This window comes from Dicentrarchus labrax, unplaced genomic scaffold (genome assembly GCF_905237075.1).
Source record: "Dicentrarchus labrax unplaced genomic scaffold, dlabrax2021, whole genome shotgun sequence".
Taxonomy (NCBI): Eukaryota; Metazoa; Chordata; class Actinopteri; family Moronidae; genus Dicentrarchus; species Dicentrarchus labrax.
Window position 1 is genome coordinate 18,683,088 of NW_026136706.1, and position 18,169 is coordinate 18,701,256.

At 39.8% G+C, this 18,169-nt stretch overlaps 2 protein-coding genes across 3 annotated transcripts; one reads left to right on the plus strand and one right to left on the minus strand.

Annotated features, from left to right (window-relative positions):
* Positions 1-804: 804 nt before the first annotated feature.
* On the minus strand, positions 805-10,713 carry LOC127366014 (gastrin-releasing peptide receptor-like). The gene is made up of 4 exons (XM_051404682.1): positions 10,294-10,713; positions 5,839-9,079; positions 4,073-4,424; positions 805-2,899 (listed from the first exon to the last, which is right to left on the minus strand). The coding sequence occupies exons 2-4, from the start codon at positions 6,333-6,335 to the stop codon at positions 2,585-2,587; spliced, it is 1,164 nt and encodes a 387-aa protein (XP_051260642.1). The 5' UTR covers positions 6,336-9,079; positions 10,294-10,713; the 3' UTR covers positions 805-2,584.
* Positions 10,710-17,878, plus strand: LOC127366013 (lanC-like protein 3). 2 transcript variants are annotated; one of them, XM_051404680.1, is made up of 5 exons: positions 10,710-11,301; positions 11,896-12,019; positions 14,122-14,319; positions 14,421-14,628; positions 15,530-17,878. In XM_051404680.1, the coding sequence occupies exons 1-5, from the start codon at positions 10,768-10,770 to the stop codon at positions 15,687-15,689; spliced, it is 1,224 nt and encodes a 407-aa protein (XP_051260640.1). In that variant the 5' UTR covers positions 10,710-10,767; the 3' UTR covers positions 15,690-17,878. The 2 variants fall into 2 exon arrangements, with proteins under 2 accessions (XP_051260640.1, XP_051260641.1); XM_051404681.1 differs by lacking the exon at positions 14,122-14,319.
* Positions 17,879-18,169: the final 291 nt, after the last annotated feature.

The following is an 18,169-nucleotide window of genomic DNA, read 5'->3' on the forward strand; positions in this document are numbered from 1 at the left end:
GGCAAAGTAAAAAAAAAACACACTAAGTACAAGGGAAAAACAGTGGGAAGAGAAAAAGGTCTGAAGATCAGGGTGGGTTCGACTTTTATAGCTCAAGGGGAATTAATTACACATATTGAAATGCCACCTAGAAAGGTCACCTCTGCAGTGACCCGAAAAATCTTATTTGAGCTGAGTTAACTTGACATTTCTTTACCATACCAGCAAAGAAAAGCCTCGGCCTTCAGCAGAAGTTCTGAAAGAGGGAAATATGTGGTGATTTTGTGTGTCTGTGTACGTGTGTGTGCATGTTGATGGATTTCCTGCTGCTCACGTCCAGATCCAACTGTACCAGTGAGAAAATAATGGCACAAAATATCGACAGTCTTTCACTGAAGTCTCTTCTTTTGAGGGTGCACAGAGGGCACATAGATTAACATCTTTGCTGTTGACATTTTCTGTGAAGCCACAGTTCTCAGGGGGTTTATACTGAGCGTCCAGGTTTCATACCAAGAGAAGATCCAATGCAGTAAAAGTAATCATCAGTTCAATAATTCATTCCTCTGCTCTGAGCTCTATGCACTGGTGTTGCTCCATGGGAAAAGGTCAGATATTAGGGATGAGCGAGTACACTGTGATCTGTATCTGTTCAACCAACTAAATAATCTATATTCATATCTGTACTTGGAATGGATGGGGGCTTAATCTGGGCATGGACAGGGCTTAAGAAACTACAGAACAGAGTTTCAGATTTATTATAAAAGACACACTTTTAGCACATTATCTGTACCGGATACTTGTTTCAACCGAGCACTCGCTCAACCCTGTCAGATATTATCTGACAGACTCTCTTCTGTGATACAAATCAATTTCTCTAAAAGTTTTGTTCTTTTATTCATTGACATCATTAACAGCTTCACAGTCACAAAACTTTCTCATGGAAACAACGTCCAGACTGTACATATAAAATTGTATAACTGTATATAAACATCCAGATATTGTCAATGTGTAACCATGGTGAAGACGATACAAAACAACAACAAATTTACATTGCAGTTATGTAAATGTATGTACTCCTATCTGTCACGTTTAAATGCTATTACTAATATATTAGTCGAGCTTAAACAATTCAGAAAATTAACCATCAATTATCTTAATAATCTTTCAAGTCTTTAATCAAGAAACATGACTAAGAGTTTACAGCCATGCTTGTGTGCACAATGGTGCTTTGAGATAAATGCTAATGTCAGCATGCTAACATGGTCACATTCAGTACATGAACCAGGTGAAAATGCTAACACACAGATGCAGGTAGGTTTAATGTTTAACATGTTCACTGTTAGCTATTTACATTTTCCTGATTTTTAAAAATGTCAGAATTTGCTGCGTTTATCTGTTTTATATCACAGTGAATTGAATAGTTTAAAGTTTTAGACTGCTGGTGTGACAAAACAAGGCATTTTATATTTCTCTTTTAGACTGAACAATTGATTATTCATAAAAATAACCAATAGATTAAACCATAAGCCAAATAACTGTTACTGGTATACCTATATATTAAACACACACTGCTGACATGTATACGAAGTAAAGCCAACCAACACACTATTAACTGACACATAAAAAACATCTGTATATACACAATATGTGACATTTGACAATTATAGAAACTTAACGTTTGACAAACATTCTGATGTTGCCAATAAAACCTTTCTGGAATAAAACAGCAGAAGTTACAATGCTGACTTTATTTTTTAAACCATTAAACAACCAGTGTGTAGGATTTAGCAGCATCTAGTGGTGAAGTTGCAGATTACAACCAACTGAATATTTCTCGCCTCTCAAGCGTGTGAAAGAAACTACACGCGAATCAACGCAATCTAGAAGCGCTATCTGTTTGGTTCGTCCGTTCTGGGCTACTGTAGAAACACGGCGGTTCAACAATGGTACAACTATTCTTATTTTCATGTTCATACTCCAATGAACAAACCTCTGAGTATAATACTCCAGTTCTCCTCCTGAATGTTTCACACTGGACCTTTAAACCCTCAAATGTCAGAGCAACATTTTGCTCTATCGCCAACATTTTGCTTTTTTTTTTAAATAAAGGCATCATGAAAACCTCCACCAGCTGATCTTTATCTTTTCATGACAGTTATTCAAATCAGTGTTGTTTTTCTTATCATTTGAATCCATAAGTGATCATACTTTCACTTTATCTACACAGCTTTGGGTTAAACAATAAATTCTTATAAATATTTTTTCTTCTATTACATTTATTCAAGGAATAATAAATGGAGGAAATAGGAAGACATCAAATATTTATCTCAAGCAAGGAGAAAAGATGTTTTGTACCAGTGTTTGTTATAGTGATCTACAGTGATACTTCTGTCTCTCACTATTATTATTATTTTGTTATAAAGAGAGTGAGATGGCTCGACAACAAGGACAAATGATAGCAACAGTGTCCATTCATCACACTGAAGTTACTAAGATCTGAATTAACCGTCTGGTCTGTTGGTATCCGTGTGAGCAAAGGTGATCAACATAACTCCAGTCCTGTTGCAGCACAGGTGTTACGAAGTTTCTGAAAACACGACTGCTTTCAGACGGTGGTTATATTCGTACTCGCACTGTTCTGACTGTACAACCGGCTGGGAGACGTGCAGCACAGGAGCTGTTTTTTGAAGTGCTTGCGGAAGCTTTTGCTCATCAGGTAGAGGGCAAACGGGTTCACACAAGAGTTGGTGAAGGCCAAAATACGAGCACACACGCTGGCGATGAAGTGGCCCAATGAGGTGTCCACCTGGTTGTAGTGGTAGGAGCGGTACAGGTAGATCACGTGACTGGGCAGCCAGCAGACAGCAAACAGGCCAACAAACACCAGCACAGTTTTGGCCAGACGCTCTCTGGACTTGATCTGACGGGAGAGTAGAGAGAGCATAAATCAGTTCCTACAAACAAACAAAGCTACAAGAATGTGAAGTATCTATGTGATATTTGACGCACCACCAGAACTTTGACTTCAGTGAAAAAAAGTGAATAACTAATAAATTGCTATGAATTTTAGCACTGAAAGGGTGTCAGCACAATTGCATGAGCATTTTTGAAGAAAGGGATATGTACCCATTTCGGAAATTACGCTTATTTGCTTTCTTGACTGATAACTGCTCCTAGCTGGAGCCAGCAGCCAGTTAGCTTAGCTCAACACAAAGAAAGAGGAACAGCTAGCCTGGTACTGTCCAGATTAACTAAATCCACCTACCAGCATCTCTAAAGCTCACTGTTGTATTTTGTGTAAATATTTTTGCCATTTTACAGGGTCATGTAACCTCATGTCGAGTCATGAGATCAAAAAGTCACAAAATAATGCGAGAATCCATCTTGCCAGCCTTCAATCCCCCTGTGTCAATCCAATGACTTGTTTTATCAGAATTTGATCCATTCAGCCCAGTAACATTTAGAAAGTGAAGTTTAAACCAGAAGTCAGTGTCTATTGTCTACAGTCTATTGGTGTGCGTGCTCTGTGGGCCGCTGTCATGCATTCATCCAGAACTGGAGAGTATTTCTTCACTGAAAGAAGAACAAAGAACGGCACTAAAGGCTTTTCTCTGTGGAAAATATGCTTTCGTTCTTTTCCCGACTGGCTTCAGTTTGACTAAGTTATTATCAGTCTGATTGGTTGATGTTCACCCCGATAGACTGATGGTTCATCCAATCACCTGCGAATTGAGTATTATTTAAAAGGGCCTTTTCCAAACTGTTTCCAACACTGATTTTCCAGATGGTTCTGTTTAGCAAACCATCTGGCGCAGTCAGGTTAGGGGTTATATCCCAGACCGGGAGCAGAGGTTAGACAACCAGCAGAGACTCCAGCGAGCCACTGGTCCCAGCCAAGAAATAGTCTGTCCCATAACCAGCAGCAAAATGTCAAATTATAGTTTTTATACTTTGGGTTTATTACAAATTAAAGTCTCAATTAATTAGTGAGTTTAAGAGGTGATAGTAAGTGAATTGTGTTACCTTTGGACAACCAGTTATGGAGAAAAGCATAAATAACAATGAGATAAATAAGCAGAGGCCAGGCTCAGACCTGTCTCTGGAGGTGCAGGTGTCCTTCAGCAGGGATATCCACAGAGCTCCTAACCAGACTGTGAGCGATGAAGCAGTAGTAGACAGATATGATGAAGAGCGGGATGATGTAAAAGATTAGGAAGGAGGCTGTGGAGTGGATTTTTGGGTGCAGCTCCCCGGCGTGTGGGTAAGGGGCACAGGTCACAAATGTCTCATTGGTGTGGCTGGTGGTGAAGGTGTGCAGGTCCGAGAAGACGGCCTCAGGAATCGCCAGAGTCACAGAGAGCAGCCAGATGGACCCCGCTCGGAAGCAGACGCTGAGTCTTGCGCTGGACCTGTGGATGTCCAGCGGTTTGACTATAGCTTTGTACCTGGGAAGAGACATTTGTTGGGCAGCACTATTTTTGTCATTGTGTGGGGAGACTGTTCATATGAATATGAACTCTGATGAGCTGATTATAATTTCTTCATTATGTGTGTAATCAAAAACAACTGCAGAAAGATTCTTTATTTATTTTGTCACATCACTGATTTGACTCCAACACTTCCTACTGAGGGAGACTCAGTTTGTTCCGTTAATCAAAGAAAGATAAGCTTTCATAGCTTATATCGCTGTAGATTATACAGCAGAGAAAATTAAATTAGTCTAATTTAATTAGCCACAGTAGATAATATTAGCTCCTGGATAGGATGAGTTAGGCTACTGATCAAAGAGACGGTTCCTTAATCATAACTGGTATTAAATGTTCTTTTGCTCCCAAAAGCTGAGACATCTCCAAAGGTAAAATTCTGAAAATACTGTAGCTGTTGGCAGAGCTCCCAAAGCATTTTCAGATGACTTTTCTTGCCAAAAATCTGAATCTGGACCCTCCTTTACCTGTAATAGACCTAATATTTTTAGCTGTTTCATCACAGATCAGCTTCAGGAGCCGTATAATCACTGGAGTTCTAGTTTATGTCCCTTTGTTATATGATTCATTCAGAGGTAAAATCATCATTTGATGTTGTAACTTCAGTTAATCATCCTGTGACCTTCAACACTGTATTATATCAGTCTAACTCACAGCAACTCAACATCACATAACATCACACTTTATTGCACTTGAACTATAGTTGATGTATTTGTACAGTATCATACTAATCACAGTAGTTTTTACAATTTAACAATAATTCTCACAACTTAAAATATAAAACAGATGGGTGGGGAGGTTGCTCTGGATGAATGTTGGACTCCTTTCTACCACTGGGGATATAATAAGACCATGTTTGTTTGCTATATTGTTTTTAGGCTGATCCAACAATTTTTAGTTTTACACTCATTTTAAATATTCAGTGAGTATAACTACGTTTTGACAAACATACAAACAAACAAAAAAGCATTCAGACCTCATGCTGAAGAATAAAAGAGTAAAGCTTTATTTTTCCAAGCCTGTAATTAATAATTTTCTCTTTTCCTTAAAAGAACTTCGATAATCTGACATATTAATTACAGGGTTTAGTCACTTGAATTTCGTTATAATTCAAAATATAATTAAACAGCCAACTTGATTAATCGTTTGTTCTTGGTGCCTGTTTGTTGATAAATGTGAGTTAAATAATGAATAATGATAATGTCTATTTGAAGCCGCAGCCGTGCGTCAAACCCTCCTCACCCACTGTAATGTCGCATCAGTGGAGTATTGAAACTGTTGTCCCACTCTCTGCAGGTTTATTCAGCCTAAACGGTGAGAAGAAGTTAAAAACACTTTCAAAAGCATGCACCGACTAACTGTGTGACAAGTATACCGGTCAGCGGAGAGCGCGGTGAGGGTGAACACGGAGACCCCCACCGAGGTGAGCTGGATGAACGGGATCAGTTTGCATCCGACGCGGCCGAAGAGCCACTCGTCCACCAGGTAGCGGCTGGCGTCCACCGGGGCGCAGGTGACCAGCAGCAGCAAGTCCCCCAGAGCCAGACTGGACAGGAACAGGTTGGGCACCGTCCGCATGGACTTCACCGACAGACACGTCTTCATCAAAGTGACATTCCCCACTAGACCCACGACGATGATGATCCCGTAGACAGCAGCGATCCCGATACCCGGGAGCCAGATGAAGTACTGGTGCTGCTCTCCCGAGTCCCAAAACCCTCTGGAAACATTCAAAGCCCTGCTGTCCTCTGAGTTCAAGACAAATGCATCCTCCAGAGACATTGCAGCCTGCAGCGAGAGGACAGAGCTTGCACGAGAGTCTGAGCTCTCCCGGCGCCTGCATTTATGCTCTCGTGCTGTTGCGCGCGTCATTTCACGCGCTGCAGATTACACGCTGTCAAGATGAGGGTGTGAAAATGTCCACAGGGAATATATTCCCACTTTAATTCCCTCCTATAAAGTAACTTTACGGTTGTTAAAATGTTGTTCCTCATTCAGAGGGAAACTTTTAAACTCTCCTCAGTGCATTTAATGTAATTCAGAGTTTATTGTGAGACATGCACACAATGTTACCACGTGTACCAGTACAGTGTTCTACACACTGATATATAAATGTAGGAACCGGGAATTGAGATGAGGAGTACTGGAGTAACAAGTTGGCAGAAACAAATGTGCCCTCTTGGATGTCTCTGGTAGATAAAACATGATAAACTGCCCTCTACGGTGGCCCAGTGGGGTTTTTCCACAATAAATGCACCACAGCTCTCTCCCCACTGATGCCCCTCCACATGCAGCTGGTGCCCTTTTTATTGCCCCGGCCCCTCAGACAGCCTCAGTCCGCCACTGGTCTTGGCTTCAGATCTGCTCAGTTTTGACTGCAAGTTGGAATAATTTTTCCATACTGAGTTCGAATGTGGTCATATTTCAGCTGAGATCTTGTGAAATGACACTGATCCTGACACTCAGGTTCTCAGTTCAGCTGCATGGACCTCCTCATAAAGAAATGTCTCTATTTCCTGTATAACAGCAATGAAATGCACTCAGTGTAACAACAGTGGCCATCCACTCAAAGCCCGGAGCCAGCTAACATACACAGTAACATCTGATCATAAAGGATCAGTAACTGAAGATGAGGTATGGAGGTGAAGGTCAGACCTTTGTGTTTGTTCATGTCCAAAATGCTTTTAGTCCACGTCTCATCCTGGAGACGTATAGCAGCGTTATTCACTGGTTCATCAGATGGTGCCAGTTGGACAAAAATTATTTTCTAATAAAAATGCAAATTGAATTTCGTTGTATCAGGGCAGCAGATAAGACCGATGGAAATATCTTTCTTTGAGCGTGACTTGAACAATTTTAATTTTCCAGACCCACATTTGAGAACTTTAGTCAGAATTGCCTAATTTGTTTTCAAAGAACAAAATGGCTGCAGAGTTTTGGTAATTCTCAAACGTATAATTTGTTTCCTGCTATTTGTACGAGACTGAGAGAGAGACGGTCATCAAAGTAAAACGCCTGCTTGGACTCGAACCACTTTTCTCTGAACTCACAAACAGAAATACACAACACAAAAACTGACACTGATTCCACTGCCTGCTATTTCATGTAATAACTAGATGGACCACACTGAACCAAATTATGTTTTTCAGAGCTCTGAGTGCAATTGCATCCACTTGTCTTCTCCCTTGATGTGACCTCGTCACCATCTCGCTCTCTATTACTTTCAGCCTTTGTGTCTTCTCTATTTCAGAATAAACCCACAGAAAAGTCTTCCTTCAATTTGCACTGATTTTGCTTCATTTTACCTTCTGAAGAAAATTTGAATTAGTTTAGAAAGATGCCCTTTGCTTCCACATTCATATCTCTGTGGCATTCATCTTCTTTTTATCTCTTTCTTTAAAAATTTCTAATTAAAATGTGATTCAAAGCTTTTCTCACACAGTCTCGACTCAGATAACCACTTGAATTATCTTGGAAATGGCACCAAGAGTGATAAAGCTGTAATGAACGCGGCTGATACCTGTGATAAATCTGAATATTTCAGGTGTTTGGTGATTTAGAAATTGATCAATGCATCGTGTTATATTCTATGAGATTATTGGGTGTTTTAGAAAGTCTTACAGAACAAAAATCAAGTGAAATAGTAGTACCTCAAAATTGTGCTGAGGTAGTTTTCCGGTGTAAGATTATTGTTTAATATCCTTCACTGTGTTTAGTCCTCACTGCGAACAGCAAGTAATATTATTTAAGTTACCAAAAAGATAACAAAAGTATTTAAATAAATAACTGAATCAAAGACAACCAAAAACTATTACAGGATAAGAACAAATCAATAAAAAGCCTTAAAGAATAGATAAGATTTGAGTTTTGAGAATCAGATCAGAAAATAACTTGGTCACCACTAATGAAAGGCCTAGTGGACAGTTGCAGAAGTATTATCAGCCAAAGTAAAAGTACTTATTCTGAAGAGAAGTGTCCCCTGTGTCTGATATATGATCATATATGACATTATTAGATTGTTAATACTGACTAGGGGTAGGGCCCCTCCAAAGGGTAGCAAAATAAATTTGTGAGATGATTAATAGGAGAGAAGAAAAATACATTTTATTACATAGATTTGAATTATACTTGCTTTTTTTTTATTAAATAATGAATAATTTGACCTCTGTGCCTTGAACTGTTGTTTAATGAGAGAAGTTTAGAGGGGAAATTTCTTTTAGGGGGAACTGGTAACAAATTGTAGACATCTGAAGTGTGGAAAGAGGACACTTTTATTTTGTAAAAAGTCACAATCTTCTTTAATCTTTAACAATATGTTATATGTGTATGTATTTATTTTATATAAATTGTCAATCTGCAAAAGTAACTACAGTTGTCAGATAAATGTAGTGGAGTTAAAAGTACAATATAGCCTTCTGAAATGTAGTGGAGTAGAAGTATAAAGTGGCAGAAAAGGGATTTATTTAAATAGTGAAAGTAGAAATCACTGAAATATATAAGTTAGGCTACTTACCATATCCTACCTCAGTAAACGTTACATATTCAGCACCATGGACAGCTGCCGGCTGTCTGCCAGCGCCTGTCGCTACCTGGTGGCCAAGATACTGAACTGACAGCTGAAAGAATAACAATGAGAATGAGTTAACATTTTGATTTCCTGTAGAAATGACTCGTTGTTGTGGTGCCACGGGAGGTTTTCAACAAGAAGTACAAAAGCACAAAAAACATCTGTTGCAAATAGCAACCACTGCGGCCACAGTGCCAGAGCAGTTTAACTGACAGCGTTACATCCTCCATTTGTTCAGACCTGTAACACCAACAGCGACCTCAAATACACTGACAGTAGGTTGAAACATTATCTGTAGACCCAAGTGTGAACCATACGGTCAATGGGTAGACTTTTTATTCCTCCGGCTTTGTCATTGTTGGTTTAGAAGAATTAGTTTTTTCTGTAATCAGCTTACTGCTAACAAAGCTGTCAGGCTAATGTGTGCTAATACAATGTTCCAAGTAACTTTTTAACGTTTGACAGTGACTCTTGTTGACTGTGAGTATGTGTACTAGATGAATTACTGTCTGGCTTTTCACTGGTTATACTTTGTTTCTTCCTGACAGGAAGCATAATGTTACAAGTTAATCTGATAGCTACTCTAAACATTTGTGAATATTTCTTTACAGTTACTCTACTAACTCACTTTACCTTCTTGTTTATATTATCTAATCGTTTTGATTTAAAGTGTCCAGGCCTGGTGATCCCAAACTTTTTCATGTCAAGGACCCCCACAGTAGATGCATTATACCAACTATTCCAATATTAAACCATCAAACATCACTTCCAAACTATTTGTGACATTCAAATAGTTTCTGTCCAGTATGCAACTTATATAAATGTGACAGAAACCTGAAACCTGCAGTGCACAAACACTCGGAGACATCATGTGTCCAGCAGGAAATCTTTAGAAATTAACAAAATTTGTATATGGATAGATTCTAGTATTTTTAAAGAAATAGAAGAGTAGATTTAATGGGTTAGGGTTGGGTGGGATTTATGGAGATTGAAAAAATGCATATGCCCTGCCCTTTGTGGTGCTGAGAGCTGCACAGATATGTGAAATACACATTCATGTCCTCTCACTGGATAATAAATAACTAAATTAGCATATCCATAGATTCAGATTTTTTTCTTAAAGAGGTAGAAGGAGTAGATGTCTTTTTAAGGATATTAATCTTTTATTCTTGTTTTGTGGAAAAAACAAAAACCAAACCAGCCACACATTATTATTCCAAGCATGTCTGGAGGAGATCTTTAAATAATCAAATGACCACAAACCTGTTGACACACAGTGAACCTGTGAAAGGCTTTCTGGACCCATGAGTAGATGTCCAATTTCACCCGGTGGTAATCCTCTGAAACAAACTAATACTTTTTACACTTTTGAGAACTGATACGTTTGTACTTTTACTTAAATAAACATGTTTAATAAATAACTTTTACTTGTATGGAGCAATTTCATACTGTGGCACTGTTAATTAGAATAAAAGAGTATCTGCACACTTCCTCTACCTCTCCTCCTCATCAGCAGACATTAAAGGTTAAATGATCAGGTCAGTGTGGGCAGACAGGTTGCAGGTCCCATCAGCCAATATGAGTCCGAACCATCACCGCTGACATCCAATCAGCTGCGGGCTGCCAGGATTGGATGAAGCGCAGTTTCCTCTTGCATCCTTGGATACCTCCGAGCAGGCAGACACATCTGCGGCATTAGCGTGGTACTGCAGGAAGTCCCGGTTCTGTTCATCGGTGATGGAAAACACCCGCTGCTTTGCCAACCGCTTCACCGACTACAAAGGTGCGCTGCTCCCGGACCAGGGCGCCCAGGCCATCGTGCCCGTCATCGTCGCCACCGTCGACCAAGTCCTGAAAAAGGTTCCCATCGACATCAACGAGTGCGACGGAGGGCTGTACGATGGTCCGGCCGGGGTGGCTTACATGCTGTATCACGTCAGCGAGTGCCCGCGGTTCTCCGAGCACCGGGACGCCTACCTGAAGACGGCCAAGCAGATCATCGACGTGTCGGTCCGATATGTGGATGCAGAGCCGGACAAGAACATGCGAGCCGCCTTCCTGCTCGGCGGGGCGGGCATCTACGCGGTGGCCGCTCTCATATATAAATCCCTGGGCTTGGCTGATTTCGTTAAGCCGCTGACCAAATTTCGCAACCTGTGGGAAGTGTGTGCGCCCATCCATTTCCTGGAGTGCGGCTCGGATGAGCTGTTTGTGGGGCGGGCTGGGTACCTGTGTGCCGCCCTGGTCCTCAGGCAGAAGCTGTGCATAGAGGTGAGCTCCTGAACAACCTGTTAACACCCAGAGAGGAAGTGACTGCTCTTTAGATAACAACTCTAATGGATGTGGTTATTATGTTGTTAAAAGGCCTAATGTTTAAACACTTTTTAAAATATATTAATGCATTGATTAACAAAAACAAAACAGATCCAGACTGATAAGTTGGTTGACACAGTACATCGGCCAGTGATGTCATATTGTGAACATCTACTGTAGGTTATTGGTATTGTTGTACTTGACCTTGATCAGTAAGACATTTCAGTGTGGAGATGCCTCATGAAATGTATGGAAGCCAAGAACAGCTCTCCTTGAAATGTTTTGATGCTGGTATGTCAAGATCACAAGTGTCATTATCTCTGGATCAGAAGATAATCGACGATGTATCAATGAATACATCTGTTTTAAAATCTGAAATCAGACCAATATTATTCAATTATGACATGTAGAGAAACAAACAAAAATGATAATGATATATTTTTATATACCTATAATTTTCATGGCCATAAATTACTTAGTTTGTTTATATCCTATATCTGTATTTCCAGTGATGATAAACTTTGCCTAATAACTTTCTCTTATATTTTACAGATTCTGAGCAAAGATCAAATCAAATCCATTTGTCAGGCCATCATCGAGTCAGGAAGACAGTACGCCAGGAGGAAGAGAAAGCCTTTCCCCCTCATGTACTCGTACTATGGAACAGAGTATCTTGGTAAGACCTCCGTCTTTGAGCGTTACCATTTAGAAGTGAAGATTGTAGTCTCCCTTTAAGAGCTGCTGTCCTCTGACTGCAGGAGGCTCTCCTGTTATCACACTGTGACAGACACAGGGAGGCTTTAGAGACAGCTCTAGATGAAGGGCTTGCTGTGTTAATGTGTGAAGCTAACTTTCCTTTCCTTGATTGCATCGGATGGAAACAGACGTGAAGGTTGGAGATCCTCAGTAACTTTCACACCAGCACAGAGTTCATTGTAAGCATAGCCTCGCTGGCCACTACTGCATGGAAATGACGAGGAGGTGAAATAATAGCAGAACTGTTTAAACTACAAAATATCTCTGGATGTTTAGTGAACACACCTGGTTACAGGTGCTGCATGTGTTACAGTTTGCTTGTCCTGAGAGATTTGCTCACAAAGGGAGTTTCTCATTTGATTTGCTCAACATCAAAAAGCTACAGAATTCCTCTCTGAGCTTTCCCTTTATATGTCCGGCTTTATTTAGGAAGACTTGGCCCAGTGTCCCAATGACTTATGTCCATATTTGAGGATTCTGCACCTCACGATTTACGTCCAGTGTTTGGCGCCAGTGCAGGATGCATTGTAAAGGTGTGGAGGTCAGTATGGTGGATGTGTTTATAGGACATTTGACTTTAATGCAGGAGAGTTTGCTTAGCTTAGCACAAAGAGTGGAAACAGGGGAAACAGCTGGCCTGACTCTGTCCCAAAGTATCCACCAACCAACACCTCTAGAGCTCATAAATTAAAATGTTTTATCTTGCTTGTTTAATCTGTACAACAGCTATAGTGTAATAACAACAAACTGCCGTTTTACAGGATGTTATGTGCTGTGGACTTTATCTTCATCGGGACCTTCAACTTCCTGAACTTCCCCGGCACATAAATCATGTTTACATTAAACAAACTAAATACAGCGTATTCATTAGTGAGCTTTATAAGTGTTGGAAGGTGGATTTTTTGCCTTCAGACAGAGCGAGTGAGCTGTTTCTCCCTGTTTCCAGGCTTTATGATAAGATTATGTAGCCGACTGCTGGTGTAGCTTTATATATAACAGACAGATATGAGAGTCTAACTATTAGTAAGAAAGTAGATGAGCTTATTTTTCCAAAATGTCCAATGTTTCAAATGTTTTTATGTTATTTGCCACAACCATGATCTTTACCTAACTGTAACTTTCCATATCTGCCATTAACATATATTGTAGAGAGTGAACATTTAAAAAAAACTTTGCCATTGAACATAAAAAATATTCACCTTGAACGTAATCTGTGGTTTTGCAGAATCGTCCAATGTCGACTTTCTTGTCTGGGGCTAAAATTGGGATTACAAAAGAGCTGTTTTATTTTCACAACTTTATTTATTTATTATTTATTTATAACTGGCATTTTCAGATGGAAGCATGTATGTTTCTTTGTCAATCTAGATTAAATTAATATCATGTCTTTGAATTGTCAAAATTACTGCGTTAAAGCAATTTGAACTATTACTACTATTAATCTGATACTGCAAAGCTTAAGACACTACATTTAGTAATAGTTCTAGTTTTATTTAAATAATTCAAAGGACCAGTGGGTAGGATTTAGTGGCAACTACGGTGACTATGAAAATCTGCCAATAGATCCTCCTCAATGTTACACACTGGCCCTTTAATATACAGTTTACGATGCTGTTTCAGCACATATCCTCGGGTCAACTACATATCCTGACAGAGTGTCTCTGTTATTGAAGGGTTCTTTAGTGGGGCAGTGATTGTGCAGTTGATTATGTACTTGACAGGAGCTCAACTGTTCTAAAACCATCAGGTTTAGGCTACTAACCTTTTAACTTACATTACTTCCTCTCTGCCAGAAGACAAAACACTTACTGTCAAACTAAACTGACAAGTATATATTGTGGGCTACAGACGAGAAGATAAAAAACAAACGGAAACCAACACAAGTCCTCCAGTAGTCCTTTGTGAATGTTTATGCTTGGATGCTTGGCTGTTTCTGTGCCTGGCATGGTGCCTCCCTGCATGCCTGGTTCGAGGGGTGGGGGGTGTGCATGTGTGATCCCCTCACACCTCCTCTCCTGTCAGGTGCAGCCCACGGCCTCTCCTCAGTGTTGCAGATGCTGCTGAGCTACCAGGACGTGCTCAGTGGGGCAGAGAAGGACCTGGTGTGGCAGAGCGTCGATTTCCTCATGAATCAGGAGCAGAACTGTAACTGGCCTCCAGAGCTGGGTGCCATGATCGAGAGGGAGAACGAACTGGTGCACTGGTGCCACGGAGCCCCGGGTACACTCAGTATTGTACACACATCACCATGAGTGTGCACAGTTGTTCCTACATCATCTTGCTTCTGCTGTTTATATTCATGTCTCCATTGTCTCATGCAGGTGTGGCGTATCTATTTGCTAAAGCCTACCTGATCAATAAGAAGCCCCAGTATCTGGATACGTGTATCCGCAGTGGGGAGCTTGTGTGGCAGAAAGGGCTGCTGAAGAAGGGACCTGGGATTTGTCACGGAGTTGCAGGCAGTGCTTACGTCTTCCTCCTGCTCTATCGGCTCACAGGCAACTCGAAATACATTTACCGTGCTCAGAGGCAAGAAATCCCTCCTGCTGTCTCCCTTTTCTTTAGCGCCACCAGCAAGTTCATGTTTTTGTTGTTTGTTTTTAATTGAGATTTCCAGATATTGGATGGATTGCCATTAAATTAGATAAACCCATTCCTTTCAGGATATATTTGATTAGCTTTTGTGATTCCTAAACTTTTCGTCTAGAATCATCACAGAGTCAAAATGTTACTTTGTCCAGTACCTGAAAAACATTCCCATCAGCCTCTGCTGTACTATGTGTTAAGTGCATAGACCTGACACTAGACTCCGCTGGCTCCTAGCCAATCCAAAAATGGGCTAAGATGTGGAGTGTGGGTAGAGCTGAGGCTGAAAACATCTGCGTGTGACGGCACCCACACATAGCTTTAAGCCTTAATATAATTTAAATGGGCGAGTTATATAAAGATAAACCACGTACAGTAGTCAGCTAGCTACAGAGACCAAAACCGTTTTTATAAACCAGTTTATTTCAGCTGTAAAGTTGGGCATTTTAATTAGGGCCTCATGGAGATTGACTCACTTCTGTTGCCAGCCTCAAGTGGCCGTTTGAGGAACTGCAGTTTTTGTTACTTCCATGTTGGCTTCATTTGCTAGCCACAGAGTTCGCAGCTTGGTTTTAGTATTATTTAGCTAATGTTAGCATGCTAACATGCTAAACAAAAAGGTCAACATAATAAATATTATACTTGCTAAACAAGCATCTTAGCATGCCGATGTTAGCATTTAGCTCAAAGCACCACTGTGCCTGAATCCAGCCTCACAGAGCCGCTAGCATGGCTGCCAGAAACTAAAAGAACTACAGTAACCTACTTCCCCATCAGCTGTATTCACTTAAAATGTCACTTTCCATTCATGTCTCACCACTCTTCTTCTCTTTCCTCCCCAAAGGTTTGCAGAGTTCCTCTTCACTGAGGAGTTTAAGATGGGCTCCCACTCAGTGACCAGTGTCTGCAGCCTGTTTGAAGGCCTGTCAGGGACTATTTGTTTCCTCGTCGACCTCCTGCAGCCAGACCAGTCAGAGTTCCCTCTGTTTAGTGTCTTTGTGTGAATGGACCCCGGTTCACTGACCTGAACAAACATCATCCCTTCCCTCTGAAATCCCTCAAGAACTGGATTGATAGAAGCCACTGAGAACATGGGTTTAAAACTGTGAGCTGAGCGGGAGTGCGGGGAGGGATGGTATTTGTTTGGGATTTAGAAAATCATATTTGAGTACAGTTGGGGTAGAAAAATTGTCAAGATTTGTGTCTATACTAAAGTAGATGTTCAGCTTCTATGCTTCACCAGATTCATTCCACTTACTGTAACATTGTCCATTTCAATTTACACTGTAGTTAATACACTAAAGCAGAGGTTTTCAAACTGTGAGGTGTGCCTCCCCCTGTGGCGTGGGAGGCTTGGAGGGAGAGACGTGAGGCAAAGATACTGCGTGAGGTGAATTTGAGTCAAAACTCTTTCTCTGGGTCATAACTCACTGTCAGACTTTGGAAACGTCTGCACTAATGTATTGGCAGTTTTGAAACGTGGTACTGCTGGTAGACTTTCTTTATTGAAATTGCAGCGTAGGCTATATAACAAAGATGTTGCTCTCAGGTCAGACAGACACATGCACATATAGTACTGACAGCTAAAACAAATGGCAATCACACCCAAGTCACAAAAAAGAAAAACAGAAAACATTAAAACAAGTGTCACATAATGCCTTTAAAATGTTTCTACTCCACCAGCTGAGCATCACGTATCGCAGACCTTTGAGTATATTATGTCTTTAGGGAATGTGATCTCGAATTACTGCTGCCACAACCTTTAATGATTAATACAAAGGAGGGATTTTGATACTGAACTTGCAAAATGATCAAAGATGGGTAGAGAGGTACAACCAACAGATGCTTAAAGAGAAAACTGTAGATTATTATTATTATTATTGTTTGCTCTGTGCAATGTGTGTGAAACGAGGTGAGTGACAGCTGTTTGTAATTGATGTTTCAAACTGTGTCAGCAACCGTATGGGGATATTTGAAATGTTCAATACGTTGTGACGTCTACCCCTTGTAGTATGTTAGACTGTATGTTTGTGATGGAGACCAAGAACAAGTGAAACATGTTGTCAGTGTGAGAATTTAATTTTCTTTCCAATGCCATCTGTTCAAGATGATACTCAGTTATGTTAATTAACAGTTGACAAAGAATTTCTTTACATTAAGTGATAATGAGGCCTTAAAAATAAATTTCTAGCATTTGGATATGATCACATCTCTCAGAGTAAAACAGACTGAGAGGAAGAAGGAAACTGAAAATGCTTTGGGAGTTTTGTGACTGAAGTTGGTAAAAAAATTTGAATAATAGCAGTTTCCCAATGCTAACTGTGCCTGTTGTGGAACATTTATAAGCTGCGTGTATGTCTGTGTGTTGTTTTTGGCTGTCCACAACAAAGTCTGTGTGATTATTGTTATTAATAAAGTGTCCTGATGAAAAAAGTTTGTTCTCATCCTCAGCTGACTCCACACATAGTGACAAATGAACCTCCGACAACACTTCCAGATAATTGATGATGATGACCATCACCTCGGGAGGCTGGAGAATAACTGATCATCCATCACTACGTCACTCAATTTCGGTTTCATTTTCAATTTGACATAGCAGAGAAAGAAGAAAACATTTTCTCATCAGTCACATACAGTTCAGGGACGTGTGAAACAGTTTTGATTGATTTCAATTGATGGGTCTCAGAAAAGAGACAAAAGGACATAAGAAAGGGGAAAATAAAGAAAAAGTTCCCTTATTAAATGTGTTACAGAACAGCGCTAACAGAACGAAGACATTTGTTACTTTATTTTTATGAATAATGAAAGATTAAAGTTTAGTTTACAGTAGAACAGAGAATACAACAAACACACTGTATTAAAACATTAAAACATTATTAGATACAAAAATTATACTTATATAAATAATTCTTGCGACAAATTACTTGCATGTACACATATTATTAATGATAAGCTCACCAGACAATGTTCAGTAATAAATAATAATAATAGAAAAAAGAAATAACAGTCAACAATTGAATGGTTTTATTATCCACCTCCACCTCTTTGTTCTTCTATTTTATTATTCGTGATAAAATGTGATGAAGGTTTGCTTTCTGATGTATCTTAAAAACTCAATAGAAAAAATAAAATGTCCCTAATTAAATATATATGATCTGTGTAAAGAAAGATGTAATAAAGTTATTACAGCTTTGTTACAGTTTTTATTTTTATTTCGTTTAATTTGTATTCAACTCAGTTTAGTTCACAGAGTGGGTTTACTCGTTTAAATTTGGTTTCTTTTGTTTAAAAGTGTTTTCATTAGTTTCAGTTTCGGGTTGTATTTGTAGGTATTGCAATACAGACACATTGATTCACAGTTATGTAGACATCGCAGTCTCAATAAACAGATACACCAACACTTCCTCCTGCTTGTTGTGTTGACACATTTGACCAAATTGACAAAGACTAAAACTGAAGACATTTATTTATTTATTTTTTATTT